The sequence below is a fragment of the Ricinus communis genome, chromosome 10 (assembly GCF_019578655.1).
Source record: "Ricinus communis isolate WT05 ecotype wild-type chromosome 10, ASM1957865v1, whole genome shotgun sequence".
NCBI classification, from domain to species: Eukaryota; Viridiplantae; Streptophyta; class Magnoliopsida; order Malpighiales; family Euphorbiaceae; genus Ricinus; species Ricinus communis.
The window spans coordinates 10,940,793-10,968,452 of NC_063265.1; the positions used below are offsets into that span (position 1 = coordinate 10,940,793).

Sequence of the window (27,660 nt, forward strand, 5' to 3'; positions counted from 1 at the left end):
CCAAATCCCATTTTGATTATATCCAAATGAATTAAGATCACACCCAAAGCCATAACCAAATTTGTCAAGCGAAAAACATAGAAACATAAAAAGAAAAGCTTCACTTTCCCCTATTTAGTAAGGGATCCAATGCCTCCAACCTTCCAAAACTGAACTGAGAGAACCTAACATCGAAATTATTGTATCCTCCAATTGCATGTGTCATGGGATGCAACCACCACTGAGCAATTATATGATAAAGTTGCTGTTGGCATTAAATTATTACTTTCGCGCCTAAAAGAATATTGGTACCTGCATTAATTTATATACCTCAGTGAGTTAGTGTTCGACATGTTCAATTCGAACATCCTAAGAAACTAATGTCGTAGTAGCTAATCTTCCATTCGACTCTCTAACTGCCAACTCAATACACCATGCCATGCACGACGTATGAAAAATAATCATAAAATAAAACACAAAAATATTTGATTTTAATAGTGTGTGTATTTGATTATGTAGAAGGACGGGGCATGTTAATTAGGTGCACGTTGTTATCGTTATGATAATAAAAATATTACTGAAATTGTTCAATAAGTAATTTAGTGATATTACTTTGAAGGTAAATTAACTGCAGGCTTCCTACGTGTCTTAGTACTATTTGTTCCCTGCAATTTCTTCGACAAAGCAATTAAAAAAAACTAATAACAATTTAAGACACTGTAAAAGAAACTTGGCACAAAGTTTAACCTTAAAGTCACCACTTACTAATGTGAGCCTTTTCTATTTTTAAATTTTTTGGTTTTGACACATCTTATAATAAGATTCGGTTAGGCGAAGTTGGACTTTTGACGCAACGTGTCGCCACTACCGACGTCGGCGCTAATTAATTTATTATTTGTTGGCTTTTTCGGATTAGGCCGTCAGTTAATGGTGCTTAAGTAAAGCATAAATCTGGTTTATTGTAATTTGTAGATAAATGGTAGGTAAGGTAGGTTTCAGTTTCACAATTACTCCATCACCACTCCTGTAGTAAAATTAAATTCTTTTTTTTTTCTTTTAATTATTATTTCAATTTCAAATTATGATTTATCTTCATTAAAAGGTGCAACTTTTAATATTAGTATTGATCAAAATTACATTTTTATCCCTTAATTGTCTTTTTTTTTTTGTAATAATATTTGAATACTAAAATGCATTTTTTTATTACTAAATGAATGTTATTTTTATTAGAAAAGACAAATACATTTCAACTTTAGATGTAATCATATAAGCATCATTTTGTAGGGAACTTTAATTTCAACCCAATAATTTATTTCCATCAAATTTAAGGCTGAAAATTTTATTTTTATTTATTTTATAAGAGATTTAACGGATAATACACCATAAGTTGATATTCCTTTACACTTATACAAAGATGAAAATCCACATAATATTAAAAAAAAAACTTAAACACAAATATTTCATTCTGTAAAATAATTATTCTTCCTACTTGAAATTGACATCAAATATAACTTTAAATTCGATAAGGAAAGTTTGCAAGATAGAAAAAAAAAAATAGTATTATTTGAGGCATACCAAAGCTAATGCCTTTTTCAAATTCAAAAACTGAAAAAAGCCAAAAGGGCCAAATAAATACAAAATTCTTATGTCATGGTAATAAATAGAGAGAGATAAAATCCGTTTCCAGGTCTTTTCCCAAACTGTTTTTTTTTTTTTTTATCTTAAAATCTGAAAACATTTCTTTAATGAAAATAATTTTTATAAATAATAATCTCCAATATATTACAAAATATGATTGTAGTGTCCTTAAATGATTTATGGTGGATATGAGATAATCATTTAATTTAAATAGAAAATTAAGGTAAAATATTAAATTTCCCAGATAGATTTAAGCTGGTATTTACTAAATTAAAGTTTTTACTCATCTCAAAAAAAAAAAAAAAAAGATCCGTTATATAACGGTGTTAGAACTGAAAAAACTGCAACAAGCATATAAGCCCACAACCGGAAGAATAGAAAAGAAAAAACAGTTTCAAATCAAAAGCCTTTTAGCTATTAAAATGCAAAATCACAGAAAAAATGTTTGCATTCTTTTTTTATTTTTAGAGAGAGAGAGGGAGAAGAGAGAGAAATAGATAGATAGATAGGCAGATAGATAGATAGATAGATAGATAGAGAGAGAGAAGAAAGAGAAAGAGAGAAGAAGAAGCTCAAGATCCTGCCAGATCGGAGCGGAACTGTAAGAAATTCCTCATCACATTATCACTGTTTCTGGGTTTTGTTTAATGTTGGTAATGGGTCTTTTTCCTTAAACAAAGACCAATGTGGTTCCTTCGATCTCTACATTTTTTTGATCTTTTGAGAATTTGTTGTTTTTAAGGTTTTTTCTTTCTTCTCTCTGCGCTTTCTGGGTATTTCTTCTTCTATTTCAGCTCATTCTTAGCTTATAAACCATTTTATCGTTACTTTTCTGGGTTTTTTTTTTTGAGGTGGGTTTAAGTGCTTTATTACAATAAATGAGCTGGTTTTCTTCTTCTTCTATTTTTTCTTTGAAAGTTTGATGCTTCTGTCTTTCTTTCTTTTCTTTTTTTCCTGGGTTTTTCGTGCCGATGATTGTCAAGTTGGGTCTTTTATTGCTGTTCTTATTTTTCTGTCTGTCTTTTTTTTTTTCTTTATTATTTTTTTTCTTACAAATTTCTTCTTTCTATCCCCACCTTTATCTGAGATTTTATTTGCTATGTTTGTATGAGTGATGGTTCTGTCCCCCTATAGAGGAACTTCCCTTTTTTATTTGTTTATTAAGGTCACATGTGAATTTCTCGACCAGTTTTTAGTCCTCTGCTTCTAATTATTTAATCTTTCAATGAATTCTTTCTTTCCCACTATTCTGTTCCTTTCCCTTTCTTGATTTCTTCACTTCTACTAACTATTTTGGATTGATCTCTATCTTCTTCGCATTTTCTTAAAACTCCCTTTTAATATTGGAATAATCACGGTTATACTTGCAGAATACAAAATGATTATATGATCATGTTATTATGTGCTATAATGGTTGATGAACGCTCTTTTATGACATGGAATCCTGAAATTAGATATAACATAAAAGAAGCACAACTTACATGGAAATTTTTTTATGTATTTGATTCTTAAAATAAATTTTTTATATTCTTTTCTTCTGCTAACAGTTTTTTTATTTTATTTTATTTTATGTATTTGTAATTCATGTTGCCACGATCCATGAGTTCTATATGCACTTCAGTTAATTGTCTGCTTAATGGTCTTTTCTAGTCTCATCTGTTTGGATTTTTTTTTTTTACCAAAAAAATTCCTAGTTTCAGTCAAAAGTGTTCAGGTGATATATCTTTAATTCAATTAAATAGCGATTTTTGGCTTCCCTATGTGAATAGAAGTGCTTAAGGTGGCTTATTAAACTCAAAACTTTTGGCAGTACCTACTTATTTTGAGTATATGGTCACTACTGCAGTAGAACAAGACATGTCATGCAAATAACAGATTCTTAATCTGTAGACCATTCTTTTTCATATTTACAAAAAGGATAGTATATTGTCCATCAAGAAGCAAAACTGGTTCGATTTTCAGAAATATTTAGATGCTAAGTAGCTTACACTTGTTGCAGTTTGATGGGGCGGGAACTTGTCGATGAAAAAATGGATAGAAATCCAAATGGTGTTGTAGTGAAGTCAAATGGTGTCTCTCATGATAAAGTTAATGCTCTTCCCAAAACTTCAGGAGGCAATGCTGAAGTGAAGGACTATGAGGAGAAGCAATACACTGTAGAGGATTCAGTTGTTGAGAATCATAACCAGAAGCAAGACGTTCTTGGTGTCAAAAGCACAAATTTTGATAGTGGCCTGACTGAGGATAAAAATGAAAAACCTGGTACACAGAAGTCAAGCGATGATAAAAATTCAAGCTTTCCTGCTTCAAAATCTGGTGGACCTAGAAACGCACGCAGACAGCACACTGTTCCACAACCGTTTGCTTTGGCAACTGAAAAGCGAGCTGCTGTGAACAGTTCAACAAATCCGAATAATCTGAACTCCCCTATTGCTACAAAGAATTCACAGGTATCTAAGAATCTTACCAGCTTCATGGTAAATATCACTACACTGTTCTCTATTAATTGACGAGGACTGCAATCTCACGTTATTAACTCAGAATTTTTTATCTGCTTTGGGTTCTCGTTAAGATTTTCATAAATGAATTTTAAGACTGAGAACAGACTGTGCATGCCATGCATCAACAGTCAATTTCACTGGTTTCCTGCTTAGATGGTGCTGTAGGGATTAAGAATCAGATACTAAGAGTTGTCTGAAATGAACTTTTTGTAACCATGTGATGTTTGCTGGGTGGTTTCTAATTATTATCTTACATGTGCAAGTGTGTTGAATTAGTCCTTTAATTTGGAGAACTTCTTAGGAACTTTTACACCAATGGGGAGGTTGGGAGTGGGGTGTATGGTTAAGTCACTAATATATTTGAAGCTTCACATGCTTTATTTCTGTTGGTTTAAAGATAAAACTCAAGTATGCCTTTACTTCCCTGGTATGCTCCAATACTAGCTAGAAAGTGCATCTGGATCTTAGAAAGTTGAATAGATTTATTTCCGCTCTAAATCAGTAAGGTTGAGTGCTTGTGTTTGGATATGGTGCTGATCTTTAAGTCCTGACGTTTATTTCAGCCAATTCAGTAATGTCAAGTAGTTATATTTGGATATGATGCTGATCTTTAAGTTATGCCATTTGTTTCAGCCTAATTCGCCTCTAACAGCAAGGAGGGCATTGCAGCCTGATAATAGGAAGCTGGCTGATGAAGAAGACAATTGGTCTGTTGCTTCCTCGTATCCTTTTATGGTTCAAGCATTTTAAATTCTGTCTTTGTTTTTTAACTCCCAGCCCGTGGAAAGATAAAAAGGAAAGAAGATGTTTGGCTTACTTTAAAACTTTCATTACATGTTAAGTCCCTTTTTGTCATTTTTGGATCAGTAGTCCTTAGCTATGTGCAGTACAGCCGCATCAGTGCGAACAGTTAAATCTGTGACAATTGGATCAGCTCCTAGTTTCAAATCTGCTGAACGTGCAGAGAGACGGAAGGAGGTAATTTTTTTTATCAAATGATTATATAAAGCTTGTTCCTTGAACTTTTTCTTCATTGATTTTGTGTTGCATCTCCTAAGCTATTACTTTCATCGCTGTCATTCAGTTTTACTTGAAATTAGAGGAAAAACACCGAGCTTTGGAGGAACAGCGAAGTCAGGCGGAGGCAAGGTCCAAGGTATATCGCCTATGTTTGTATCTCTTTTTTTATAATGTCTACATGCCATAAACTTTCCTCTTTCTTTCTAGGAAGAGCAACAAGCAGCCATCAAGCAGCTTAGAAAGAACATGGTGGTTAAAGCGAAACCTGTTCCTAGTTTCTATTATGAACCACCTCCGCCCAGGGTTGAACTCAAGAAGGTATTTTCTCAGCTATTCTCTGTAACATTGGTATTTAAAGTTTGAAGATGCATATAAAGCTCGTAAAAGGCATCATCACCTTGCATAAATTAATGGTAGGGACCGGATATTTGAGTTTGGATTATATTGTTTATAATGAAATCAAGATAGCACTTGATGTGGTAGGATTTATCTCCAACACTGAAGTTTTGTTTTCCTCTTAAGTGAACTGAATTTAGACTATGTTTGAGCTTCCAATTGGAGGCTCTGTTGATATGTTAGAATGGTGAGAAATATTGGCATACAACTAGGATTCATTTTAGGTGAAATATTAAGGTTAAATCCACTGCCTAGTGCTTTAGTCATTGCCGAAATTGTAGACAGACAAATAAAGTAATGAATAAAAGCATTGAGCTATTGATAAAAGAACAGGAAAAAAAACAAAAGCATTGAGCTGCAGTGTCTCTGGACTTCAATTTTATAACTGTTAAGAGATGAACATATTTCTCATACCCATTAGTTTAGAGCTAGCATGATTGATGGAAGTGAAGATCGCGGCGTTAAATTTTTTCAGCTGCTTTTCTAGGATGATGATGTGTTTTGAGTGTTTCTATTTGGTGCCAGATGCCATTGACTCGACCAGTATCGCCAAAATTAAACCGGAGAAAGAGCTGTAGTGATGCAATTCAGCAGACATCTAAGGAAGAAGTGGGGAAACATTGTGCTCGTCATCGCCACAGCATGGGTGCTCACAAAGAAGAACCAACCACCCCCACCTCAGCCAAAACCAAGGTTCAGAGGAGTCCACAAACTGCTAATGGCACGGGGACACGCAAGGTCAGAGACAGATTTAAACAGGAACATGTTGCAGTAAAAGCAGTTCCTGACAAGATCATCGAGCAGCAAAATGGGGACATCTCAGTGGAGTCATGAAATAGCTGCTTTTTACTAACTCTTTTAAGTGGGGAAAACATCTTGAATTTCCTCAGTTACCATATTTGATATTTTAAGAGGGAATAGCCTGCTTCCTTTTTCAGCTGCAATGACTTTTTTTTTTTTTGAGTTTGTGTCATGTGAATTGTATATGTTTTGTAAGTTATATCATTATATGTCATGTTATATATGAGAGGAGTTATGATTCTATTTTGGACTAAATTTGTTTTATCAGATACATATATATGCTCACCTAAGTGGTTTTTGCTCGTCTTACACTTATGGAAAGCTCCACCTGTTCATCGGCTGTTATTAGGTGTACGAGTTTGTTGAGAATGTAACTTCATATCTTTCTATTTTTCTGCTGGTGAGGATGTAACTCAAAATCTTTGAAATTCTTCTTTTTTCTGCTGACGAGAATGAATAAATAGAAACTGTTGTATCTTTATATATTCCCACTGTGCATGCAAAGATGTGATTCTAGGACATGTATTCAACTTCTGGAGTTAAAAGCATCACCCGCTGATTTTTGAACTGAAGTATGTAAAGGTTGCAGAAGTGACGACATCAATATTCTGCAGCAAGTTAATACTGAACTGCTGCAATTGGGGTCTAAGATTTGTAGTTGTAAGGCTGGAATGTGTCAAAAGAAAGAAGAAAAGATACAGTTTATTACCAAGACTTCAGAACCGTATTCATTCTTTATCTATCATAGATTCGCAGCTTAATGAATTCGCATATTTAGAAAAATAAAAGGTTTAAACCAAATCTTGAATAGTGTATGCATTCAGTTAACAAGAAAATTTTCTTCATAATTAAAATACTTTTACTCACTTTGAAATTGATACAATCAAACTCTATAATCATTTAACTGAATCAAAAATTGAAAATACAAAGTAATATAAAATAATAATTGAACCGAAATTCAACGAACTTAATATTAAAACAACAGAATTTTAAGTTCATTGTCAAAATATTCATTTACGCAAGAAGGTGAAGGCATTAAGTTGTAAATTTAGGTAAGAGACCGTTAACATAACTGATGACTGTTTAAAGTTATTGTTGTGGTCTCTTTATCTGTTTCCCAGTTTCTCCCTCCAAAAACAAAAATGAGCAACTTTGCTCACTCTCTCTCTTCCTTGTCCTCTCTTTCCTCTATCACTTTCCAACCCATCAAAATTCCCCTAAAATCTTCAACTTCAACTGCAACTAAATCTTCTAAAGCATTAACCCTGACTTGCACTACTACTTCCCAACCCAATAAAAGACCCACATCCAAGAACCGCAAGAAATCATCATATGGCACTTCAAGAAGGTCAGTTCTAAAGAAAACGTTTAGCCAAGAGCAGGTTAACTTCTCTTTTCCAGTCTCAGATGACCCTCATGTGGGAATTATTGGTGGAGGCATGGCTGGTCTTGTTTGTGCTGTGAATTTGGAAAAAAGAGGGGTCAAGTCTACTGTTTTCGACACGGTTGGTTACTTGTTTCATTTTAGCATTTTGTTTTCTATGTGGGTTCTGTTATGCTGATATAGTGGAGAAGAATGGGTAGGTTTCATAAATTGAAAGTATAAAAATTATGCTAATATTTGAGTGAAACTTGTGTGCCCAGGAGGTTATATGAATACGTAACTCTTTTAACTTTTTGTTTCCTAGAAGCAAGAAATTAAGGACGAATTGAAACAAGTCAAAACGCTCTAATCCACCTAAACCTTTGCTTTTCAATGAATAAGCAATTTACTGCTCTGATATCAGTTGGCCGTTAGTTGAAATTTATTGAACCTTTTTATATATTTTTCTGTTTATTGAATTTGCAAACATGTGATAAATTTGCAGAAATAGTCATTTCTAAACATGTCGATTGAACTCTCTGATGCAAAACTGTTAGGTGCTTCCTACAGACATGGTTCCTGAGACGCATACTGATACTGGCGGTGGGCCACATGTGAACTCTTAGTGTATGTCTTCCAGGAGAGTGCTATGACAGCACCTAACAAAATCTCCTGTGGGATTTAATATTTACCATTATGAAGGTTTTTGACACGGCTTTGCTAATTCAGGGAAACCATGGTTTGGGAGGAAGAATGGGAACTAGAGTAATTGATCCTCAGCCACTAGTATTTGATCATGCAGCTCAGTTCTTTACTGTGAGCGATCCTCAGTTTGCCCAGTTAGTTGATGGCTGGCTGGAGAAAGGTCTAATTCGACAATGGCAAGGTACAATCGGAGAGCTTGAAAAGGGTGGTCAATTCGTTCCACTGCCTTCTTCACCTCCAAAATACATTGGTGTCAATGGAATGCGCCCTCTTGCTGACTCACTACTATCTCAGGTGATGATTCTTTTCATTCATTTATTATACTGTTTTGTCAACTCCTGTAATTGAGTGATAAAGTGAAGATCTATATATATATATATTAAACCCTAAGACAAAGTGATGTGCGTTTTTGTTATTGGAGACTTTATGGAGATAGGAGAGCAACTTGGACTGTTGGCTTAGGTTGAAGTTGCTGTAGAGATAAGGCAATCAGACTAAAATTTAAGGCAACTTGGCTACGGACTGAGCCAACAAACAATAGTTTATTTCAAGATCAGTTTTTTTCTTAATGCATGCACTGGCTTGTCTAATGTCTGGTTGATTGGAACTTATATTGACAGTGTTAAGCCTAAACACCTGATGGTTGTTTAGTATAATAATTCATTTGCTCTTTGACTCATCTATGGTAATTGTTGCCAAAACTCTACTTTGTTATGTTATTGTAGAGTATCAAATACAATATTGTTGAGCGATGTTAACTTCATCATCAATGGCGTGCTTTTATGTTTAAAATGCTGATGATTAATTATTCATTTGGAAGAAATCAAATCTTCAGGCATTCAATGGAGATGTTATATTTGTTGTGATCCTGATTATTCTTTATTACCTGCTTTTTCTTTTTGTTTATGCCTTTTAATTGTGAGCCAAGAGAAACCTAGTCTGTATTACCCCTCCATTATGACATCCTGTAGGTCACAGCTTAACATATTCTGGATGCTTGCTGCAGACTTCCATGGTTGAAGTGGTGAGACCTTGCTGGATTAGCAGACTTGAGCCTTTTAATGGGATGTGGCACTTGAGTGAGAACGGAAAGCCTTGTGGACAGTTTGATGTCATTGTAATAGCTCATAATGGTGATTAATGCTTCTATCACTGCTTTTTATACTCTTTATTTTGCCTGTTTTAACAATGTTCGGCATATTATTATATATCTATGGGTACTAACATTTGGATGAATTTTATGAAAGCTACTTTCTTTCTGTTAAATGGAATATATTTTGTGCCAACACTTGGTTTCAAGGATTTTTCTATTGAACCTATATTTCTTGGTTCTGCTGAAATGTTAATGTTTTTGGTGCCTTTTCTAGGTTTACATACAACATGTTTTTCTACAAAAGGTCTAGCTCGAAGAGCTGATTGTATTTGCTTTCCATACAAGTTTAACATGCTGAAAAGTTGGAAATTGTAATGGAGACTAATGGTTTTGGGTGTATAAACTAATTGTTATCTACGTCTTAGTGCTGTCATAAATTTGACTTTTGTTTTTGGATTTAATTTTTTGCTTCTTTATCTGATTGGCAGGAAAATGTGCAAATCGGTTGCTTGCTTCATCAGGATTGCCACTAATTGCAAGACAAATGAAGGTATGCCTAAAAATTTTAGTTTAATCAGGGTAACTTAGCCTATGCTTCGGCTTCATTAACTTCTAGTTATGGCTGGTTGATTTTGTACTCTTCCTGAAATCCTTGGCATGCTTGCAGAAGTTAGATTTGAGCCCTATATGGGCTCTCCTTGCAGCATTTGAGGAACCCCTTCCTATTCCTAGCGGTGCATCTCCCTTTGAAGGAGCCTTTGTGAAAGGAGTTGATTCTATCTCGTGGATGGGAAACAATTCTATGAAGCTATTCTCTCAGAGCAATGGTCCTCACTGTTGGACCTTTTTCAGCACTGCGGCTTTTGGAAAGAGGAACAAGGTTCCACAGGTGAGTCTGAACAGAGTTATATTTTCTTCCATTGAGAGTTCAAATGCTTGCAACCAAATTAACAGAATTCAAGCATCCATCTTGAACCTGATCTTTGGTCCTTTCCGTTGATTTTGGACAATCCTGACCTGAATTTAAGATGTAAGCTTTTGGACTAGAAATAAGCTAACAAGAAGATCAAGATAGGATTACTTGAGTTAAACTTGTTGGAAAAAGGTTGAGGTTCAGTACATATTTTCAGTAGTCTTTTGTTAGTGCAAAAGGGCGGAATTATCCATTAGGCTTGCATGATACATGCTATTGAATCTAATATTTGGGATAACTTTAAATGTGATGCAAGGAAAATATCCCAAATTCAACGGCAGAGAAGGTGAAGGCAGCCATGCTAGAGGGTGTTGAAGTTGCACTGGGACTTGCAGAAGGGTCACTTAAACTGCCATTTTATAGTCGAGTCCAATTATGGTAAACACTAATATTTCTGTTTCAAACAATTTCTTTTTAATTGCCAGCTGGGAAAGTGAACTAAACTTAGTGGTAATTTTGTTTATTGAATTCTTGAGCAATCGTTCTTGTTGGAGCAGCTAGTTCCTTCATGCTCTTTAGTCTAGTCTCTTTCTTCTCTTTTTTTCTTTTCGTAGAAAGAAAAAAAAGATTGAAGAATGTTCTTGCTTTAGTATGTCTTATTTCTTGGTAGACAATAAGAAGTGAAGTAGAAGTTGGTGAACAACAAATATAGAAATTTAGACGAATAATAAATGAAAGAGAAATTTATGACAAAAAAAGAAATAGGGATGGAAAGGTGATGGTTTGATTGAAGAAACAAAGAATCGAGTAGGATAGGTTACTAGTGCGATGAGGAATTGGTACCCACTAGGGTTAAAGTCCATGTATGCAGCAAAGTTGATAACAGATGGCAAGCTGAAGATTTGAGTTAATAATAAATATGTATTGAGAAAGAGTTTGTTATGAATAATTGGTATGGTGATGCAGGGGTGCAGCACTTCCAAGGAATAGTCCAGGAGTAGCATGCATATTTGATCCGAATGGAAGGGCTGGCATATGTGGTGATTGGTTGTTAGGTTCAAATTTGGAGTCTGCGGCCTTAAGCGGCATGGCTCTCGCTAATCATGTATGTAGTCACTGTTACTGTTATTTCTTGTTTTTCCTATTTTTCATGCATATGTAATATAATTTACAATAAGCAATTGGTGGTGTTCAATTTAATGATGCAGATTGGTGATTACATAGAAAGCGGAGGAGCTGGTGGGGAGGAATTTGGGATGGGTCTGCACGCTGACTTCCATACACTTGAAGGACATCATGATATTGGCCAATTTTCAGACTTCATATTGGAGGCTCACCCATATCACTTAGCCACATAAATACATTATCATTTTTAAGGAACATAATAATTACTACTTTTGACAAACTCAAGTAATAGTTGTTTCTTTTTGTATGTATTTTCTACTTTTTTATACATATAAAAGGGATAAGTAAAAAAAAGTTATTATTATTTTATTTATATTCAATAATATGAATTTAAAATTTAACAATTTTTAATTTTATTTGACTGTTGGACTGAGAATGACTCATTAAATAAAACAATTATAAATTCTTAGCTAAATTTTGACGAATTAAAATACTTTATCAATAAAAACCATTCTTAACTATATATTATTTTATTTAAAAATATACATATTTAAAATTATAAGAGTGAAATCACTTAATATATCTTTTTTCCCGGTACTTATCCGATATGAAAAGGAACGTAAGAGACTCATACCAGGAGTTGTAGCTTTATTCATGCGAACTCTCTCCCTTAATTGCAAATATTAAAAAACTCACATTTCCATACTCCGGCTGAGGTCAACATCCCCAATTATTTTATTAAAAAACATTCCCTCTTTTAACTTCAACTACTTCTATGGGACTCCTGTTAACCTTTTTTATTATCCAAACTAAATCTCAATCAAACTTCTCCTTTTAAGCTTAATCCAAAAAAAAAAACAAAACTTGGCTTTTTAATTACCCATATTATCTTATCGCTCACAAAATCATATGATATCAGCGCACGTCTCAACTGTCTGTCAATCAACACCAAAATCACACGTAGCATTCCATTTTATGCCCATCTTTCCACTCAATTTCTATTCTTCATTGGTTCTCCCACAAATTAAAATAAATTCTGATCTTCAAAACAGAAAAATAATCAATTTCGAAAACCCCATTGTTATATACTAACTTGAAATTACAGCTAATTCCAATAATATCAATAACAGGATTTCATTAAAAGGAGAAAGAAAAAAAAAATTACTACAGCAACAGCTATGTTACTATCAGAATCAACCGACAAATTTACATCACTATCCCTAGCAATTCTCACTTCCCTAAAGCCTTCCTCTTAGCCGGCGATCTAACACTCTTCGGCTTCTTCGCGCTCTTAACTGGAGCAGCCTTCCCTGTCTTTGCTTTTGCTGTTCCCTTGGCCTTAGCTTTAGCCGGCTTCGCCGCAGTCTTTGGCTTCGGCTTAGCAACAGTTTTCGGCTTTGTCTTTGCCGCAGTTCTTGGCTTTGGCTTGGCTGCGGCGACTTTAGCTTTTGGCTTAGCGGCTGCAGCTTTTGTGGCGGCTTTTACCTTAGCGGCGGCTATTTTAGGCTTGGCATCGGCAGCTGGTTTCTTAGCCGGAGCAGAGCGGGCAGATGGCAGCTTGAATGAATTTTTAACTTTGACTAGCTTACCAGAGGCTACGAGCTTCTTTAAATGAAATAATAACAGCTTTCTAAAATTCGGAGGTAATTTCTTGTGCTTCTCTTCGACGAACTTTGTGATCGCGTATTGACTAGATCCAGTCCTTTCTTTCAATGTCACAATCGCATCATTTATCATCTATACACAATAAAACACAACATAAATTATTCAACCGAAACAGAGAATGATTATTTTCAAAACAAAAATTAGGGTTTTTAAGAAGATTTATTACCTCAAGGAAAGAAGGATAGGTACGAGCGGTCTTTGCCTTCTTCGGAGCGGCGGCCACGGCGGCTGCTTTCTTGGCTTTCGGCTCTTTTGCCACTTTTACACCTCTTTTGGACTTGGACTTGGCCTCCGCCGATGCCGGAGGCACAGGAGCAGCTACTTCGGTGTCTGCCATTGAGTTAATTCAGCGAGTTCAATAAAATATCTGGACTTTTTTTCAGAGAGACGGATAATTTTGATGTGAGGCAACGGTAGGAGAGAGATGGAGGTTTTATATAGAGGAAAAACAGTGGGTTGTGATTGGTGGAAAGCATTGTGACACGGATCGGTGCCCTTTAAGGAATTTTAAACTTGGACCGTTGGATTGTGGGCTTAATTTACGGCTGAGGATGTGAAGGGATGGATTGGGATGTTTTGGAGGGTGTTGTTAGATTGGGGGTTTTGAGATGTGTTTTTGAGTTGATTTCTAATGGGTGTAATTAAGTCTGTAGTTGATGGATTTTGATGAAATTTTGATAATTTTGTAGACTAAGAGTTCAGCTTTCTAATGAGCATTTATTCATGTTATTTAATTGAGGAAATTTGGGTGAATTTTAGATTAGAAGAGAGATTGGTCAAAACTAGGGTTTGCCAAGAGCCACTTGAGGTTTGCGGGGATTATTTGAAAAATTTGCAACTAAATTCTGTTTTTTTAAATGAGAGGTGAATCTAGCATTGTAAATGAATCGATTGCCTCAAGAATCATGAAATTTGAGTTAGAAATGGATGCTCAAATGCTGATTGGGAAGTGACACAAGTTGAACATGCTCAATGCATGTTGTACTCATTAGAGCTTTGTGGCAATTATGAACATAATTAAGATTAGCTTCATTATCCAGAAGTTTTATAGATTGGTTTGGGATCTTCTAATTTTATGTTAAAGGTGAAAATAGAAGCACTGTCTATTATAATTGTTACATCATTTTCCATGGAAAAAACATTATTGAAAATTGCTTCATTTCATAATGTGCAATAGCTTTTATATATATTTATAATAATACATTATCTGTTAAAAATAAAGCAACTTGTATAATTTATCCACGGTCTCGCTATTTTAAAGATTATTTATAATTCTTTTTCTTATAAATTTGATATATGTCTCTATCTATATACAAAACCGATAAATGATTGAAACATTTTTATTAGTTTCAAATAATGAAATATGTGTCAATCATCCAATATTAAAATATAAAATATTCACACTCGTATTACTCTCTTATTAGTTGCGGTATATACACTACGCATAGATAACAAATTTCTATTTATCCATACATACATATACATCCACTAATCATCTTATTAAGCAAATTTAGGAGCATAACCGAATATTTCCTTTCAACAATTAACTCTATGCTCATAGTTATAAGGATCCTAAAATGACAATGAGTGAGCTACCTATTAAGTTGAACTACTATTATATTATTTAAGTTTTCATATTATTTTTCTAAAAAGTGAATAGAAAATAACAAAGTAAACTCATTCCAACTAACTATGTTTATAAACTATCAATTCTCTTGAGTTATATATAATATAAACTGAATTTGTACAATGAAAATTCAATTCTTTTGTGATATCCTTAAAAAGTGAATTAAAAATAATGATGAAATTAAAAGTAAACTCATTTCAACCGGTTGTTTAAGAAACTATCAACTCTTTTGAATTACAGAGTCATTGATCTAAACTATGTATTAATATTTTGCAATAATGCAAACTTTAACTAATAAGATTTTATTCATATTTCACCTCGGCCAATTCATCTTGTCGATAATAGTAAAAGTTCTCTAAAAAACTATCAAATTCTGCTATGTTTTATATGATTTATAATAAATTGGTTAAATCATATCATTATATTTCCAAATTTAGATCGATTAATTAATATAATTTTCAATTTAATCTAACAGATATTTAAGTTTTATTTCTTTGAATATTTAAACATCTTAAACTTTTAATTTAACATAACATACATCTAAGCTTTATTTTTTTAGTAATATTTAAATATTTTTATGTAATACAAGTGAATATATCAAATAAAAACACATGTTAAAAAGTATTAAAATTTTATTAAATTACATAAAAAAATTAAAGCGTTAAACTGACTAAAATTTAAAGAAATAAATATAAATTTAGCATAATAACTAATTGCATATCTTAATGCCAAAGTGAGCTTAATGTGTGTAGCAATTGAGTAAACAAGCCTTGTCCCCAATTGCAATTTGAGCGTATATTTTATATATTGCAGCTTCAAGATTTCAGCACATACCTACAATTTTCTAAAGAAATAAAACAAAATTTAACTATTTTTTTACTCATAAATTATTTTGACCCTCTTATATTTAATATTTAATAAATTAATAATTTTTATTAATAATGAATTTTTAAGAACCAATTTTATTTTTCTTTAAATAATTGAACTTAATTGTACTTAACTTGCTACGTGTATGAGGCACGTGAATTGTAGAAATAGAATTTCATCTTTGGACTTCTTATAAGACTAATTGTAAGTTTTTAAACTTTTTTACCACTATTTACTTATATCATAATTAAATACGTAAATAAAATAATATGTTTGATGCAAGAAATTAAATTGCAAATAAAGCTAAAAGTTTTGATTAAAAAACTGCACTACGATATTAATGATAATCTGAAAATTAAAATAACCATTTGGAATTGAAATGCTTGAATAAACATATAAGAGTGACATATTCATTATCCCTTCTTCTTTTTCTTTTATGCTTTTTCAATTTATATACTGTTCCATATTAACAATACCTTGAAAATAACTATTTAAAGTCGTGTCATGTTTCTTATCTTTTCATTTGGGTGTCATATAACATAACACTAGTGTCACAGATAATCTAAGCCTTCAGATTTATTAATTTTAATCATAACCGTTAAATAAAAAAATTTGTTAACAAAAATATAACCACCTTTTAACTTCTTTTATTACGATGGTTTTTAATGATGTGGAGCACTTGTAAATGAAGAGGCTGGGAAGAGCATTGAAAGGTGCCGCTACGGTGGCAATTGTGGTGGTTTCATTAATAAAAAAAAAAAAATTAATGGTGTTTCAAGTATTTGAGTGTAAATGTTCACTACTTGAAAAGAGTATTATGAACCACGATTAGTTTTAAGTGTCTTTATATTCTTTCTTCTTTTTAATAAGAAAAAAACAATTCATTAAACAAATACAAATCATAACAACAAAATGGTCTTTCTATAAATAACGATCAGATTATGGTTGGTAGGAATGGTAACGCTTCAGCATTTTATATTCATTAAATAGATTATACAGATTTATAAAAAGAAAAAACAATAATTAACCAGTAATGACCCCACTTTTTACCACGAACTGACCAATTTATATGTAACTTCCAACGGTTTGGTCCAAAAATATTTATGGTGCAAACACTGTTTTAATTTTATTTCTATTAACATTTTATAATTGCTCGAGTTCGGTTACACTTATTACAGAAACCCATTAACCTAAATGTAATTTTCTTCATTGCAACCTTAACTATTAAGATTTTCTTTATTTTTTTTTAATTAAAGTTTTCTAGAATTTCAATTTTTTAAATAAATAGATAATATAAATCTCTTTCTTTTTCTTTTTCTTTTTACCCTCACCCTTTCTTTCAATTTTCACTCTCTTTACCAAAAATAACTCGGATAAATCAACAGTAATAAACTGAACCGTAAATTAATCTTTTTCAGGGGATTTCAACTTCATCAGAAAGCTTAGGGGGCAAATTGTCACTTGAGCCAAACATATCTGATCAATAATAGCTAATCCAATGGTATAAATAGGATTATATTGCAATAGTGAGAAGGGGAAGAGTGAACCGCGGTATCGAACCGTAGCAAACCCATCTGACACAAAATAATTTGGTTGGACTGCTATGATAACATGCTTGGTCTGTCTTTACAATTTTTTTTGTTTAATTTGCCTTGGTTGGCGTTGGGTCCTGGATCCTGACTCCTGGCCCAGCAGAAACCCAACCTAAACTGAAATTTCAGTCAGCCGAATGTAAAAATCTGCTTTCAAGTCTCAGGAATATGTGGGTGGGGAAGACTATGCGCATGGGAAAGTGAATGTTACATGGATGCCATAATGCTTACAGGTTCCATGAACAGAAGGGAGTCATGCTTGAAAAAGATAAAGTATTGATAAAGATCTTTACCTACTTTTCGAAAAAAGAAAATTAGCACAGATACAGCTTTGGTTAACTCAAGAAATTTAAGCCAAAACCTGTACTTTGCATAATCATATTGCACCTACAATGGCTGATGCTGCCTATAGAAGCATAATATTAAATTAGAACAAAAAACCTAGCCTAACAGGCGTTGCTTTTGATTAGAAATCCATGGGTTTGCAGAAGAAACACAACTTCAATATATATAGGGAAGCATAAGTTTACAATTTTTAATCCCTATTCTGTATAATAAAAGCAGCTCAAACCGGACTAACCCCCTGTCATCTAATCATAAAATCTGCTCCACCATTGCTAGTCTCTGGTTCGAACAACAATATTATATACAGTAGTAATTCACAAATAAGCGCCAGCCGATTCCGGGTTGGATTCGAAACATTTTTGGAATCCTGAATTCTTGGAGAGAGGACTGAAGACATCTGCAAAGTTTTTATGTATGGGCAGATTGTGTCGAGAGTAATCTGGAATGATTATGCTCACCTTCATAAGTGACAATTAGCATTGAAGGGTCTTCCAGGCATCTCTCGACATGCTTCCTTGCTGGGCAACCTCTAAGGCTGCTACATTTGTAGTATCCCCTGCAGTAAAAGTGGAGTTTCAAAAGTGTCAGACAAACGGAGTTACCTAACCAATTAAGAGTTGCAGAAAGTAAAGACAGCTAAGGTTCTTGTTTCCAAATATCTCTTAACATGCGTCATTCAATTTGTATTTAAGCAATTAACCAACTACTTAAGGTAGATTACTGTTATGCATGCACAGGAACAATCTTAGAACATGACAAATAAATAAATCACAGGGTATATGTATCTTAAAACTTATAATAAAAGGTTGAATTAGATAAATACCTAGGATGTGGAGAGCCCTTAATCGGCTTTTGCCCATATTTTCTCCATGAATACTCATCAGGAGGAATATCTGCCACCTTATTACTAATAGCAGGCACCTTTATGGATCTCTTCACTCTCAGTTTCCTAAAACAAAAGTATTTTGGATCAGAATTATAATTTTAAAAGAAAAGAACCAGAATTAGAAACTAACAGAGATTTGAGTTTGACCTTCTCTTTGAACAATGACATTTACCGGAGCTGGCGCATTTAACACTGCCATCTTCCCCTCTAACAGAACACCTTCGTCTTGTCTGCTGCGAGATCTGATCAGATGACTGAGGTACACCAATCAGATGGAATGAATCTCTATCAAAGTTAGTCACGGTGCCATCCATGCTTAAAGATGATATGAATGATCTTGTGGTTGACATGGCTGGTGTGCAGGTAGACCCATCGAATTTAAGATTAATCCCACTGTTACTCCTAGAATACATCATATCAGCTTGATATTTCATTTGTTGCTGCTGCTGAAACTGCATCCTTTGTATTTGCTGTTGTTGTTGAAGAAACTGGTATTGTTGTGTTGGTTTTATTTGAGAAATCTGGAAAGAAGGCCTGACATTTGAGCTCATTTCAACAACTGAATTTTCAAGAAAAATTTTCCGGGTAGGTTGCATACTAGATTTAGATTTGGAATCCATTTCAGAAATAGGGGTCTCGAGAAAACTAGCAGGAACCATTTGGAGGGGTTTCGGTGCCAAAATTGTTGTGCAATTAGGACTATCTAGAAAGATGTTTTGAGGCAAAGATGATTTAAACTTCTTCAACTTTCTCACTTTTCCATGACCTAAACTATTACTCAACAGAGACACCACTCTTTTAAACTTAGACACAGTTTCTCCAGTTTCCGTCACCAAGTTTCTAGCCTGAACTTGATCTCTAGGTTGACATAGGAGAGCAATAACTCTACGGCAGCTCTCAACAGCTGCCTTATTTGCCTCCTCAACCTCCTCCATAATCACCAAAACTCAAGAAACCAAAACCTCAGTTTTTAAAACCCTTTAAACTCTCAGTAGCAAGTGAGAGTTCAAACTACCACTACAAAACAAAACACACAAAACCCATTTCCACAAATGGCAAAACCCAAATAACTATTGCTCAAATCTCAAAATTTTTGCATCACCAAAAAGTTCTTCTTCCAAGCAGAGTGAGAGTTTAAAACCACCATACTGAAATAAAAACTATCCATAAAAATAATAATAATCCCAAAAAATTTAGCCTTTTCTCGTCACTAATAACTTATAATAGGATAGAACTAAGCTTGGCTAAAACAATAGAAAAACAGAAAAAGAACAGACAACAATGACCAAAGCGAAAAAATAAAAAAAAGACCTTGCTAAGTTGATCAGTGAGATTATGCAGACTATACCATGGTGTGAAAGAGAAGACTAGAGCTGTCTCTCTTTCTTGGATTTTGCTAAAATGACCCAAAAGAAAACAAAGGCTCTCTTTAACTCGAAAACAACATAAACAAATCATCATACTTAAAAATAAAAAGATAAAATAAAAGAAAAGTAGTAAAAGAATCCAACGGTGAGAGAGAAAAGAGAGAGAGAGAGAGAGAGCTCTGCTGAGTGGCAGAGGTATAAGCAAACAGAGAAACAATGAAACAGACGTCTGTTTCAAAAGATCCTAATATGGGTCCCACGACAAAGAACACAGTTAGTAATAATTTTATTTGTTTATTTCTGTCTTGTTTTCTTTTTCTGCACACTTTAAGTTTTTATTACTCATTGGTACCTAATATTATTCATAGGATTGCTTTGGTTCGATACTTTGTCAAAATGTCTGCAAAAGGTGGGCCCAGAATTCCACTCTGGACGAGAAGGGGACATCCCGAGATAGCCGTTGGAGGAATGGAGGGGTAAGATTGAGGCCACGTGGATAAAGCATTGACACTTGTCCCAAGGGAATGCAGTGGTTTTGTTGTCAGTTAGTGAAAATTGATAAGGGGGTTTGTAGTGGTGGGGTCCAAAAGTCGGGACCTTAGTTGACCTCTACAGAGATTCTCTGTGCCTCCTCCTCTTCATCTTCCTATATTGTTGCTGCTGATTGCGGATAGGTGAATTTTGGTTTGGTTTGGTTTGGTTTGGCCTACTCTCCTAATCCTAACTCTAAAATCCAATCTCAGAATCCATCATCAATGACACATAAATAATTGGGCAGTACTAATGTTTCAGTCTCTCAACAATACGGAAAAACAAAAAATAAAAACCGGGTCTTATAGGATATATTAAAGATTAGGCTTTTTACCCGGTGCCGCATGACCTTTAAGAGATTGATATGCTATTAGAAATAAATATTAAATAAATTTTAATTTGGTATCGTTTGTATTATAATAAATGAGTAATTTAATAAGTAAAATAAATTGAAGTGTTAAGATCATAAAAAAAATTAAAAAGAAAAAACTAGAACATTTTAATTGAATTTTAATGAGTTGAGAAATTAAATAATTTTAAATTAAAAAGTGTGAAGACGATGGTATAAGAAATTCACACAATTAATAAATGATGGTGAAAAACCATTCCAAAAAATTGTAGATTTCACGGAAATTTAATGGTTATATATATATATTAATTTAATGGGTCACCATATAAATAATTTAGTTTTTTTAATATAATAACTAAGTAAAAATTCTTTAGACGTATGATGCACTGTAGAAGGACTCTAAAGCTTAATGGTTATATATATATTTTTTAATTTTATAGAAATATGAATGTGATTTAAGTTGCACCGACTATTTTGAATATTATGAATAGATAGATAATCCCATTGCAATGCAAATAGTTATAGATAGTGAGTTTGCCTTGTAACAAGATTTCCATTAAAGAGAGCTTTGTGGACGAAAAGAGAGTCATCCAAATACATACTCATGTAGCTAAGGTGCAATCTTTATTAAGTAGGTAGAAGATGCCACTGTTCCTAGTTTTTTCAATTTATACAAACAAAATTGTAAAGGAACTTCTCAATTTTGGTTCAACTTGGAAAATGCGCCAACACTATGAATAGTACCCTTTTCTTTTCTTTTTTTTTTTTTTTTTTTTTTTATATTTTTCTCTCCTTAGCTTCCTATGGGAAAATTAGGAATTTCCTTTGAAGGATCTCTATGGCAGCTAAGATCATGTCTCTATATGGTGACCCAAACTCTTCATATAGATTTCTCTTTTGCTTTTGCCTTTTCTTTTCTGTCCTATTATATCATCTTAATTAGTATTCTGCCATCCTTTTAGGGCCATATTCATTATCATTATAATACTATATCAATCCATTTTGATTGGTAAACTTTCTTCTTTTTTCTTTTTCCTTTGTCCTATTGATGTTTGTTGTGCTTGTGGATTGATAGAAAAAGTTTACCTCATTGTTTTATATTCTTTTCTAGACTTGCTAATCAATTAATGTTGTGTTTTGTAAGTGTTAAAAAGAAAGGCTAATGTATATTTAATAACATTTTCACTAATCTTAATCAAATTTAATATAAAAGTGATTGATTGATTTATGTGCATAAAATGGTTAAACCTATTCTATGCATCCTATTTAATAAAATCTTTGAGTATCAAATATACAAAATAAATATCAAAACATGTATAATAAACATCAAAATAAACAAGTAAATATCAAAATATATAAAATTTCAGTTTTAAATACTAAATTAATTAAATAAATATTAAATATATGCTAAACAACTCGATGCAATATATAAAAACTAAATTCACAATAATATTTTTATTTATTGTATAAATTTAATTTTTTATTTTATTTTATGTAGTGGTGCAGACATCCCTATCTTTCTGTACGTTATCCCTTTATCAGTAATTTAAGTTGTTTGATCACTCATTTGATATAAAAGTATAAAATTTAGAATTAGAATCAACATGTAAGACTTTGGCGGCACTTGTTATGTGATAGTTGGCCTGTTAAAGATTAATAAATCCATCATTATCACTTAAAGCAAACATGGTCTATTATATGACCCCATTGGTCTTCATATATTAATTTTCTTCTCAAATGGGATTCTTCATTGATATTATATATATCCAATTGCGTGCTTCTAATTTGGAAATCTATGCAAAGCTTAATGATATTCTCCACTAAACAAGGACAATTACAAGTTAGATGATAAGTTTTCTCTCCTTAATTTTCATACAAGAATTACATAAAACTTAATTTTAGATATGAGATATAGATATAGAATTGGAGCACATAACAAGTCATTTCACATGACAAGCATAGTCTTGCAGTCCTGTAATAAAGATATTTAAAAGAAAATATAAAAAAAGTATAAAAAACTCGTATAGATAAAATAATAAAAATTATTTTTAATTTAATTAAAATTTTAAATTTAAATCTTAAATATATAATTTTTTTAAAAAAATTTAATATAAATTTTACTACCTATAAAGATTTTATAGTCCATAACAGTCGAATTAATTTTAAATATTATAATAAAAACAGAAAGAAAAGACGTCTTACAATTTTTCATCCGTTGAAATGTTTGCCTGACTTAGACATTATGCAATTGATGACCAATTATCCATTAAACTAAGTTTTAAATATTGCGAAAGATTTCAGATTCATGTCTTTTCAGTGTGCTAATTTAATTGTCGAGCTTCTAGAAATTGAGCAATCAATTCTACCCAATATACGCAACTAATGGCTTTTTATAATTAATTGTTTAATACTGTCTTAGTTGTCAAAGAAGAAGGCAAGGAATACTAGATTATATTAAATAAATTAGAAATATAAATCACTAGATAAGATTAATCATGATATTTACAAAAGTGGGTTACCATGATTTTATAACTTGCAAATAACAGTTTTAACAATGTGGCACTATAGATTTATGTCTCCTTTTTCTTTTGTTTGCAAACAAGTAAAATGTAACCCAAAAGAATGGCAAATAAATCAGAAAAGGTTAACCCAATAGCTCAGAAATTAAAACAACACAAAATTTCCAATAACTAAGGTAAAATGGAAATTAAGCTCTTTAAGATGCTTGCCAGATGTACAGGGTCAATTTGATGAGTGATTAGGTAAAGATACGTACTTATCATAATTTAGTGTGGTAGGTCTAGCTGCATTATCATTTATAATATTTTGTAATTACATTTGGTATTAGTGAAGTGAGCGTGCATTAATTTGTAGGGTTAAACTCTAAACATATGCAATTCACTGCAAAGAACAAATTAATCCATTACAAAACTGAGTTCAAGCAAAACAATTCTACTTTTTCTTTTCTATGAAATATGTTACAGGGTTACAACTTTTGATGTAAAACATTGATAATGGCAGCTGATTCAGTTAAACCATGCAGTCCAGCACTATATGCTTGATGAATTTCACTCTACAAGTTACTATGTTATGGTAATTAATTAAACAGTCTGAAAGAATGATACTAAATAAAAAGCAAACAACATTTAATACAGACAGCAGAAGATCACCCTCTTTTTAAGTAAATGCTTCAGTGAATTGATCCATTGTTTCCTTGTGTCTTAAATTACTGAAGAGAAATGTGCATCTTATCGCCCTTTCTGATTAATAATCTGAGAAAAGATATCACTGGAATTGTCATCAGAGTTCATATTTGATTCAAGATCTAGGACTGAGGTTGCTGTCGTTATGTAATGATGAGTTGCCTTGGTTTTCTAGGCTTTCTTCTGAAATGCTACTGCCATCAATTTGTATGCTATACCCTGAACTGTCTGAACTTTGTTGCAATTGTAGAGCAAATTCAAGATTCCATAAAACATCACCCATGGAAGGACGTTCAATCCCTGCCTCAGATAAGCATTTCTCAGCTGTATCCGCGAATTTCTTTAAACATTCAGGCTTGATTTTTCCCTTGATGAGAGGATCAATAATGTCTTCAAGAATGCGTTTCTTTTGGCAATGAAGAGCCCAATCAGCAAGACTAACTTGTTCTTTTGGAAGGCTAGGATTAAGAGCAGGCCTTCCACACAATACTTCGAAAAGAACAACTCCAAATGAGTAGACATCGGATTTCTCCGTCAGCTGTTGCCTTTTAAAATATTCAGGATCTAAGTAACCAAAGCTACCTTTAACCACAGTAATAACCTGGCCGTTTTCCATGTTAGGACCAGTTTTCGATAGCCCAAAATCTGAAACCTTAGCAACCCAATTTTCATCCAAGAGAATGTTTGTGGTCTTTACATCTCTATGAATGATTGTGTACTTTGCTCCAGTGTGAAGATAGTGAAGTCCTCTAGCTGAACCGATACAAATTTCTAACCTTTGCTTCCAGGAAAGCTTAGGTCTCGTCGTTCTATATAGATGCTCCCTTAAGGTTCCAAGTGCCATGTAGTCATAAACCAAGCACATCTCTTCATCTTCTTCACAGAAACCAATCAACGAGACAAGGTGCTTGTGTCTCAACTTCGAAAGCATCTCAATCTCAGTTTGGAACTCATTAACTCCTTGTTCAGATTGTGGGTTTGATCTCTTAATTGCCACTTTTGTTTTTTGATCAATAACACCTTTATACACCTTTCCGAAGCCTCCGACACCAATGACATTAGACTCGGTGAAATTATTAGTCGCTTGTTTCATCTCATTCAGAGAGAAATGGCGACAAAGACCTTGTGCCAATGTGGAAAGGTGAGTGTTGTTATTACTCTTACCAGAGATTGTTGATTTGCTTGTAGTAGTATGAGAATTCCCATAGATTGGCAACCAGCTATATGAATGCGGTTCTGTGCTAGCAACTCTCCTCTTCTTTTGGTTGTAAGCAATGCATATTGCAGCCACTAAACAAAACCCTGCAGCTCCTCCAGCTGCACCTCCAATCACAGCTTTGTCATCTGTACTCTTAAAATCCTTTTGTGTACCTTCAGCTACATCCTTTGCAAGCATTGCTGATAGTTCAGGATTAGGGCCTGCCAAGTTATTGTCTTTATCGCTTATCTTGAATACCTCCAATCCATTAAGTGCAGCATCATAAATCTCAGGTTTTGTCAGGGTTGATGGATGCAAGTCTACTTGAATATAGTCATCACCTTGCTTGTCATTAACTATAATCATATAGTCTTTATATGTTGGCTGTCCTGGTTGTTCAGTCCAACCAAGTATATCAGCTGGCGAAGGATCAGCTTGAGCACTTTGATTATTAATATAAATGTTAAATGCCATCTGATTAACTCTGATTAATACAAACTCGCAGAAATGGAACCTAACGATATAGCTGAAGTTGGGATCAACTTGTAACAACCATGTGAGATTAAACTTCAAGTTGATTAGCGAATCAGGTCCCATGTTTCTTGCCGTTTCGTAAACATTTAGAGGAGCTACATACTCTGGAAAATCTCCATACTTGATCGGAACCCTCCCGTTTGCTTTCATGTCAACCCCCATCGCAGCACTGAATAAATAAGGGGCATCATTATACCAAGTTCTTGCAAGACCACCAGAATCTTGATTTGGCGGTATATATTGCCCTGCAACATTCAATCTGTACATTGTCTCCAAATTAGCATGCTTGGAATCAGCAATTTGATCAGAGAACCCCACAATTGGCGACGTGCCAAAGAGATCTCCATGGATTGGTATCACCTCAATGCCATTAACAAAGGCAAAAGCATCTTCAGACTTATCTGATGGCTTAAAGGTGACATTAAGAGTATTAGAATCAATACCAGCAAGAGAATACTCTTTTATAAGATAAGCTTGTGTCAGAGCCTGAGCTGTGATTGAAGCGCTGAAATTGTTCAAGAGTGTAACCCCTGCTGCCACCACTGAGAAGTAGGAGCGGGAAATATTAAGACTAGCATATTCTGATGGATAGAAGAAAAGTCTGAGAAAATACCGGGTTTTAGGTTTGATAGGTAGTTTGTAGGTTGCTTCTGATGTGAAAATTCTTGCATTCATGAATGGAATATCAGAAACAATTGAAGAATCTTGATGTTGAGCTCTAGCTTGTGGATGATTTCCAATAAGGTATTTGACATCTGATTCCCATTTTCTCCCATCAGCATCATTGCCTCCATTATCTGAACCACAGTTTAAAGACAAAGATGTTGCTATGTCCGCACTCGACACATAAATGGCGTCAAAAAGAAGAGAAAAACAGGCAACGAAAAACAACATATGGGTATTGAAATTCATAGCTAATTAGTACTGGATATTGACAATGAGGGCATGCAGCTCGATCGGCGTACAGGAAAACTCAAGAAGCCTTTTTCACAACAGAGAAGAAAGACAGCTTTCCTGTACGCCAGGAACTTCAAGAACTTCTGCTGCCTGTTTATTTTCCTTTTCTTGTGTTTAACTTTAAAAAGGGATTAGTTTGCCAAGCTAGCTTTAACTATCCATGGAGACTGGTGCCTGGATTAGAGGGGATCAATCCAGGCAAGAAAAGTTGGTGAAAAATTATGTTCTTTTGCGGTTTGGTTATGTTTTTTCTTTTTTCTTTTTTTCTTTTCCTGTTCCAATTTTTTCTTGTTTGGTTAGATTCGGAAGTTGGGAATTGATGAAGGAGAGAAAGAATCGTACAACTTCAAATTTGGTTGGTTCTAATGGATGTTAGTTTCCACTGAAAGCTAAACAATATGCTAAATTAAGCAATTATATCCATTCATGAATTGGGTGAGATTATTCATGTGATGGAAAGTAAATTCTTACCCTTTATGTAGGGAAAATTTTGCAAGCTTTTTCTTTCACAACTATAAAAACATTACAATATCTTGAACCAAATTAATCAATTGAAGGTAAGTAAATTGAGTAGCTGCTGTTAGTTAATACTGTTGTTTACAAATCTAAAAAGTTTTAATTCTCAGGATATAGAGATACATGGATTGTGAAGTACATAGTTAGAAAAGAAATTGAAAGTGTGGGAAAAATTGACTATTAATATTTCTTAATAGAGAAAAGGATTTATTCTTTAGAGTGTAATAAGTTTCAATTCATTAAAAAGAATTAAAATTTATTCTTTAATTATCCTTTTTATACTGTAACAGTAATTTAAAAAAAATCAAAACTTGATTAAATTTTTCCTTCTTTCATCTAATAATTATATACTTTTTTTTTTTTTTTCCTTCAACTGTCTTTACTTCCCTTTAAAATACCTTTTCTTTCTTCCTCTATTTATTGTCATGCACAGTGAAAAGTTAAAGACGCCAATGCATGTGCTGCTCTATTGGTATCTCTTGAAGTTCA

At 33.3% G+C, this 27,660-nt stretch overlaps 5 protein-coding genes across 5 annotated transcripts; 2 read left to right on the plus strand and 3 right to left on the minus strand.

Moving 5' to 3' along the window:
• Positions 1-1,948: 1,948 nt before the first annotated feature.
• Positions 1,949-6,590, plus strand: LOC8269343 (protein WVD2-like 2). The gene is made up of 7 exons (XM_002531224.4): positions 1,949-2,218; positions 3,617-4,067; positions 4,752-4,840; positions 5,006-5,096; positions 5,203-5,274; positions 5,346-5,456; positions 6,060-6,590. The coding sequence occupies exons 2-7, from the start codon at positions 3,621-3,623 to the stop codon at positions 6,366-6,368; spliced, it is 1,119 nt and encodes a 372-aa protein (XP_002531270.2). The 5' UTR covers positions 1,949-2,218; positions 3,617-3,620; the 3' UTR covers positions 6,369-6,590.
• An 815-nt stretch (positions 6,591-7,405) lies between these two features.
• On the plus strand, positions 7,406-11,907 carry LOC8269075 (renalase). The gene is made up of 8 exons (XM_048370258.1): positions 7,406-7,840; positions 8,428-8,697; positions 9,410-9,536; positions 9,985-10,046; positions 10,164-10,385; positions 10,726-10,847; positions 11,376-11,514; positions 11,618-11,907. Exons 1-8 carry the CDS (start codon positions 7,478-7,480, stop codon positions 11,765-11,767), a joined length of 1,455 nt encoding a protein of 484 aa, XP_048226215.1. The 5' UTR covers positions 7,406-7,477; the 3' UTR covers positions 11,768-11,907.
• A 684-nt stretch (positions 11,908-12,591) lies between these two features.
• Positions 12,592-13,632, minus strand: LOC8269076 (histone H1). Its single transcript, XM_002531226.4, has 2 exons — positions 13,366-13,632; positions 12,592-13,271 (listed from the first exon to the last, which is right to left on the minus strand). Exons 1-2 carry the CDS (start codon positions 13,534-13,536, stop codon positions 12,765-12,767), a joined length of 678 nt encoding a protein of 225 aa, XP_002531272.2. The 5' UTR covers positions 13,537-13,632; the 3' UTR covers positions 12,592-12,764.
• Positions 13,633-16,734: 3,102 nt separating this feature from the next.
• Positions 16,735-20,238, minus strand: LOC8269077 (probable WRKY transcription factor 39). Its single transcript, XM_015726669.3, has 3 exons — positions 18,664-20,238; positions 18,454-18,579; positions 16,735-18,186 (listed from the first exon to the last, which is right to left on the minus strand). The coding sequence occupies exons 1-3, from the start codon at positions 19,449-19,451 to the stop codon at positions 18,039-18,041; spliced, it is 1,062 nt and encodes a 353-aa protein (XP_015582155.2). The 5' UTR covers positions 19,452-20,238; the 3' UTR covers positions 16,735-18,038.
• A 3,467-nt stretch (positions 20,239-23,705) lies between these two features.
• LOC8269079 (receptor-like protein kinase ANXUR1) lies at positions 23,706-27,596 on the minus strand. Its single transcript, XM_048380012.1, is given in 2 exon segments — positions 23,706-24,129; positions 24,131-27,596. Coding segments are annotated over 2 exon segments (2,598 nt in total). The 5' UTR covers positions 26,611-27,596; the 3' UTR covers positions 23,706-24,011.
• Between the last annotated feature and the right edge of the window lie 64 nt (positions 27,597-27,660).

Coding starts and splice junctions, on each gene's coding strand:
- LOC8269077 (XM_015726669.3), bottom strand. CDS start 19,451: ATGGAGGAGGTTGAGGAGGCAAATAAGGCAGCTGTTGAGAGCTGCCGT. Junction 18,580..18,663: donor TGTCATTGTTCAAAGAGAAG/GTCAAACTCAAA, acceptor CTTTTGTTTTAG/GAAACTGAGAGTGAAGAGAT. Junction 18,187..18,453: donor AAGGGCTCTCCACATCCTAG/GTATTTATCTAA, acceptor CTTTTACTGCAG/GGGATACTACAAATGTAGCA.
- LOC8269075 (XM_048370258.1), top strand. CDS start 7,478: ATGAGCAACTTTGCTCACTCTCTCTCTTCCTTGTCCTCTCTTTCCTCT. Junction 8,698..9,409: donor CTGACTCACTACTATCTCAG/GTGATGATTCTT, acceptor TGCTTGCTGCAG/ACTTCCATGGTTGAAGTGGT. Junction 11,515..11,617: donor GCATGGCTCTCGCTAATCAT/GTATGTAGTCAC, acceptor TTAATGATGCAG/ATTGGTGATTACATAGAAAG.
- LOC8269076 (XM_002531226.4), bottom strand. CDS start 13,536: ATGGCAGACACCGAAGTAGCTGCTCCTGTGCCTCCGGCATCGGCGGAG. Junction 13,272..13,365: donor CCTATCCTTCTTTCCTTGAG/GTAATAAATCTT, acceptor TATTGTGTATAG/ATGATAAATGATGCGATTGT.
- LOC8269343 (XM_002531224.4), top strand. CDS start 3,621: ATGGGGCGGGAACTTGTCGATGAAAAAATGGATAGAAATCCAAATGGT. Junction 4,068..4,751: donor TTGCTACAAAGAATTCACAG/GTATCTAAGAAT, acceptor CATTTGTTTCAG/CCTAATTCGCCTCTAACAGC. Junction 5,275..5,345: donor AGGCGGAGGCAAGGTCCAAG/GTATATCGCCTA, acceptor CTTTCTTTCTAG/GAAGAGCAACAAGCAGCCAT.